Below are 6,098 nucleotides of genomic sequence, written 5' to 3'. Positions count from 1 at the left end.
ATAAATTATTTAATTTGAGTGCTTTTTAGTAATTTTATGTTGAATGGATATAATTATATAGAATAAATGCACCCGCTTAATTAATACGCCACATTTAATGGTTTAATTAAATAACTTTAAAAATAGCTTTACGATATAATAATATTACGCTACCTACCGGTAGTTGACCACCGAGGTATAATTACGCGTTCATTACATTTTAATTACCACCCACGGACGGGCATGTGCTTATATTTGAGGCAATCTGGCGAAAGCATTGAATAAAAAATGTACATACCAGAATAGGTAGCGAGACTTAAAAAACTAGTGTGATTTAGATGTTTTGTGGATATGTAGTTGTCTAGTTGCAAAGAATATCGCGTGTAATCTGGATCTCTCAATGAAATAATTATCGAATTGTTTTGGATAAAGTAATGCAGGTATGAGCCAAAAAGTTTGATCGAACTTTTATATTACGGCAGACAGCTATCGGTTTGGAAAACTTAGAAAGCACGATCGGACGGTTGCGCCGAGTAATGGTTTTGCAGATGATACAAACCTACCTAGTATACGAGCGGCTTTTGTCCGGTTTAATGCTTTTTTGGTGCCATTTCCTCCACAATTGCACCGACGAAAGTAGAAGACCTTGAATGGTTAACAAACATACGAGTCCCATACCCCATCTAAGTATGTAAGATAATTAAAGCAATAATAAATTTATAATCGATACCCATCATAAACTGTAAATTTATGAAATACTGTCATATTTGATGTAATAAATAATCGATGTTTAATCAAGGTATAGTAACGTTTTGTAAAACTGTCGCATTATCTCGGAGTATATTGCCTCTATAGTTCAAAAAAGGTGAGGTAAGGTGAGCTACAGTTTCATGCTAATTCAGTTTGTAACTCTAAATCGATGTCATAATGAGCGGCAATCAATATGCAGTGTCAGTCCGCGTCTAATTACCGAGCAAGCCTATTGGAGGGCGCATAGTCAACAAAACAAATGACTGTTCGACGCTTTGTAATTGGCATTCGAAACTATTTATCGGGATACCTTTTTTTCAAATATTTAACCCTAGACTCACGTCTGTTTTTATTGAATCGTAATAGCTATGAAACGCGAATTTTTCTAAAGATAACGGGCTGGTTTTTCTTTGGTATCTGTTGATGATAACAGGCGACTATAATTTCCAATTGTTCATCCAAATTGTGTACCTAAATACTCTCTACGTAATAAAGCTCGTTACAAAATCACCAAAGCATGAAAGTGCGCTAATTACAAATATGCAATTTATCTATACATTTGTATTATAATATTAAAAATCAAAATTAAATAAGATCTTTTTTAAATTGTCTACAAATAAGACATTAAGAAGTAAATTATATCCTCACATTTAAATAACAGTAAAATTTGATGAATATGAGTTAGAAGATCTGAAGTCATTAAAAGTAATTATATAAGAAATAAGTCTTTTATTTACAAGATCTTGAAACAAATTATACAATTTCTAGGTTATCGACGGGAACTGCATTGAAGAAATTATTCACAATATGAATGCCTTTGTCCAAAAGTTGCTTGATAATGGGACCACCGATCTCAATCACCATTTCCTTCCAACTATGGTTGATCACTTCAAGGATAGGCTTGGCTGAAAAATAAACAAATTATTAAAATTAAATTTCAATTCCGTTTTGCCATAGCAATTTTATAAATTATATTTATGTATGTGCGCAGATCCTGCTCAGTCAAAAAAGTAACATATCCGGAAGAAAAGTCACAGTTTTCTACCTTCTATCCTAGAATGAAAACTGATCTACTTAAAGTACTGGGTGTATACTAACTAACTTTTTGGTACTTCTAGAAACCCAATCAATGTGTCCTGCTTTATTCATGAGCCTCTGTACTAAGCTCATTGTACTTAAATTTACGTCAGGACGAGACAGTTGACGTTGACAGATGGCAGTCGATTGGTGTCCGTATAGGAGTTAAAATATATATTTTTGATTTCATTTAAAAAGGTTATACTTATTGACTTTCGTAATTTATATTATCAAATTGACAAATGATACGATGTGAGCGGTAAATATTTTAAAAAGAAGATGTATCTTCTTTTCCAAATATTGTTGTTTAGCCGTAAAGTGACAAGCTCAGTTTCAGTACAATGTTTCTACAGTCTATGTGCTTGCTAATTCTGATTATTTTTATTGAAATTTTGTGAAACTGATAGAAACGTGAGGAATTTTAGCAGTTTTATAATGACTGAATATTGAACGACGCCTTCAAGGTAAGCTAAGTGAATTAACATTTTACGAAATTAGTTTCGCCTGTGTTTTTTTATTATTATTCCATAAATACTATACCTCTGGTTTCATCACCCCCAAACAAATTGTGCAATCCAATATCTACTTTCTCGACCAAATCGTACGAGTAATCAAAGCTTGTAATTTTCCAATGTTTAACCCCAGCCGAGTCCTCAATTGTCTTGACTTTCTGTGTAACATATATTATTACTCTATCTGAAAATAAAGTACTTATTAGTAACGATTACTATATTATACTGTCACAAATTATATTGTATTGATACAATAAAGTTATTTTGAAGGTACTTATGACTATATTAATATAAAAAATACGTATTTACAATAATTTAGTACCTACACAACTTATTTAAAATGCAGTAAAACGCTTTCTGTCGGATAACTATGAAAAATTTCGACTGCAATTTGAATTTAAAACTATGTTTTTCGGTATTCAAGAGATTTATAAAAATATTAAAAAGTCCCATTGAAAAAAAAAAACTATTTTACAATTATTGCAAGTACGATGTACGATGATGAATACGTGTGAATTTTGCCCGTCCCCGCAAGTGTAGAGTATCTATTTTATTTTATTCTAGCGTTAAGTCCCTTCGCCCGGCTGGATATCAATATGATTAAATATAGTTAAATATATGGTATCGCAGTATACTGTTTCTGTAGATAAAATATCTCCTACAAAACTGTACTACATCACTTTGTTCAATTCTCAATTGTTTCTACGGCGGACGCGATATTATATTTGTACTTTTTGACCTCTTGGGTTGTATTATCAAAGATATCATATTAATCCCTAGCTGTTTCGAAAAATATAGCCTCAATTTATAAATATTAATGAAGAATTGTAATGATGAAACAATTATTCAAATTGGTCAATCGGTTCAATAGTTGAAGCCTATTCAAATTCAAACTAAACAATCAAATCCTCTTTATATTATTAGTAAAGGTTATGCTTATATTTAAATAAGTAGTGTTATAATGCTCTGGCTTTAATTGAGTTATTCAAAAACATCAACAAACAAAGAGAAATAAATATCGACACAGTATGTATGAGATCATATTTAGAGCCGGTTTAATTATACTCACTTGTCTTAATATCAAAATCACCATCTCCGAAGGCTTCAATAAACAACATCTTTCCTTTCAAGTCATATTGGCCTGTTGCTTTTAGAGGACACTCCAAGGTCATTGATATAGTTGAATTGTATAGTAGACGTCTGAAACATCAAAAATAATTTAGAGTTACAAAAACCGTCGCCAAGTTACGTAGACATAGAACTTTCGTAAAGAATACCTAAATGCACAAGTAGAGAATCTAATTTGTTGGTGGGCTATATGTTAATAATAATACCGGGTGCGTGTTAATAATATTAACCATCTTTATAAATTTCTAGAATTAAATATATATCAGAATATTGAAAACAATCATATACAAATACCTATAATGAAATATAACTTACTTGATGTTCAAGAATTTACACTTGCTTGGTCCATAAACCTTCATGTTCCTAAAGCCTAATTTTAGGTCTTTGTCATCGTTGCGTAAGTTGCCGATCTCTAGAGGATCTAATATAGGTACTCCTAATTCTGGCACACCACGCCAAAGATTTTCTAACGCACTGTGTGCACTGGAGATCATACACGGTGTATCATTTGACTTGCATGGAGTTACGAAGGGAACTGCAAATAGCACATATGTTTATTGTCTTTGTTCGTGTGTACGGATGGGTATCAATACTTCCTGTATTGCTACCCATGATGGAAAACATCGACACGATCATCGATCGATATGAGTAAATTACTAAAAAAAAACCGTAAATGCGCTAAATCTTAATATCAGAGCGTAAATTAACGAATTAAATTAACTTGAAAAAAGCTAAAGTAAACATTCAGCATTCATTGATATAATAAATTTTCCATACAGAATAACCTATGAGTCTGTGTTCTTTTGTATCTTTTTATTTATTTATTTTTAACAAAATATGGTATGGTAGCACCATTACAAATTCCAAGGCAACTATTTACATTTATATCAGACACAAAACAATACAATCACAAAAACCAATAAAACATTCAACTGTAATAGATTAATATATTTAAAAAAAAGACTATTTCTTACAGTACAATAACTGACATGAAGTAGACCTTTCGTCCGTCCACTCAACGGACAATTAAAACGTCTGTTAATCAATGCAGTTCCATAATTATTTCCTTACAATGTATCATGTATGCCGAGAGGTTAGTTTTCGCTGAGGGTACGAATAGTAACGGCGGCGCAACCATCATGCACCCTGAGACCAAAGCACTGGAGCACTGCCAGATTTGCTTTCCACCTAATTACTGTATAAGAGACATGATAAGCGCAAACTCTCAGCGGACTCTGAGTTCGTTGTAGCCCACAGAAACTATTATGAACTAGCGGACCTGACAGACGTTGTCCTGTCTTAAATACGAATATTAATATCGAATTGGTATAATAACTAAAAAATATTTCAGAAACAAAGTGTTTATTATTCTAATGCTTTATGATAAAAAACATTGTATGCTTTTTTCTGGAGGGTATATAAATAGTTTTGTTGGTATCCCGACACGGGAACAGGCGACATATATTTGGCCATGTGAAAAACATGAACTCTCAAGATTAATGTCACAAACTAAAAAATAACGACAGCCTAAGATAGAAGAAGAAGAAGAACCTAAGATTTTTTTTATCGACATTACAAATGCTAGCCTCACTGGAAATTGAATAAGTATTCTTAAATTTTATAATTTTCCGTGCAATTTTCGAATTTTTTTCTTTCATAAGAACTTTCTCCTGACAATAAAAAACACAACAACAAAACACATACCTGTAGTGGCATCTAAAAATGCAATACACGACACAAAACAAAATATCTTAAGCATTTTTATTTACAACCAGTCTTTTCAATGCTAAGGTCACACGAATACTAAAATTTAGTAACAAATATCACATATTTATACTTCACCAAATAATTCGCAACGAGTTTTAATCGAATATTTTTTTGCAATCATTAATAGTTATCGTTATTTTACCATAGAGTAACAGAGGTTATAGAGAAACATTTTTTTGAAATTTATGTGTCAGTGGCCATAAAGTGACTGTGACAGTGACATAAACATTGAATAAAACTATAAACCCTTAGGTCTTGCGTTTAAATCCCGGGTGTGCAATGAATTGTTATTTCTTTCTCCACAATAAAGGCTTTATACGGTGTAGTAAAGCATGGTGGTGATACCATGTTTCAGACCCACAAATCGACTATATGCTGCATGGAAGGCTGATTACCTACTTTCTATTCTCTTTAAAAGAACATCATCCAAGAGTCTGGTAAGATTAAATCTAGTTCCTTTTAAGGTAGTAAGTAAGTGTTGTCTCCATTATTCTATAAAGGTATAACTAAATGAGGCGGATAGTACGTTTATGAATGTGAAAGTATTTTTTTACAAGATAGTCATTAATTAGAATACACCCCATATACACACCCTCACGTACACACTTTCACACCATCATACAACACACTTGAATTAGGTATTACTAAGTTAAATGTATTTTATAATTTTTATTGATTTTTTCCTTTTGTAAATGTTTGAATATTTATTATGTATTCCATCCTTGCCTCTATCTTTAGTATAATTGTTTTATATAATTTGCGTTAGCTGTAAATGATGGAGTAAGAGACCAGGCTTCACGTGGAAATAATGCTACTGGAAACTCCATAAAGTTGCGAAAAATCCAGAAGTGGGTTGCTTAAACCCGGTAAATTTAATGTCGTGGA

At 32.0% G+C, this 6,098-nt stretch overlaps 1 protein-coding gene across 1 annotated transcript; it reads right to left on the bottom strand.

The window, feature by feature from the left end:
* Window positions 1–1,443: 1,443 nt before the first annotated feature.
* On the bottom strand, window positions 1,444–5,237 carry LOC123713267 (circadian clock-controlled protein daywake-like). Its single transcript, XM_045666866.1, has 5 exons — window positions 5,151–5,237; window positions 3,762–3,981; window positions 3,388–3,518; window positions 2,347–2,502; window positions 1,444–1,634 (listed from the first exon to the last, which is right to left on the bottom strand). Exons 1-5 carry the CDS (start codon window positions 5,203–5,205, stop codon window positions 1,483–1,485), a joined length of 714 nt encoding a protein of 237 aa, XP_045522822.1. The 5' UTR covers window positions 5,206–5,237; the 3' UTR covers window positions 1,444–1,482.
* Window positions 5,238–6,098: the final 861 nt, after the last annotated feature.

This window comes from Pieris brassicae, chromosome 8, assembly GCF_905147105.1.
Source record: "Pieris brassicae chromosome 8, ilPieBrab1.1, whole genome shotgun sequence".
Classification (NCBI taxonomy): Eukaryota; Metazoa; Arthropoda; class Insecta; order Lepidoptera; family Pieridae; genus Pieris; species Pieris brassicae.
This window is presented reverse-complemented; position numbering and strand designations above follow the sequence as displayed.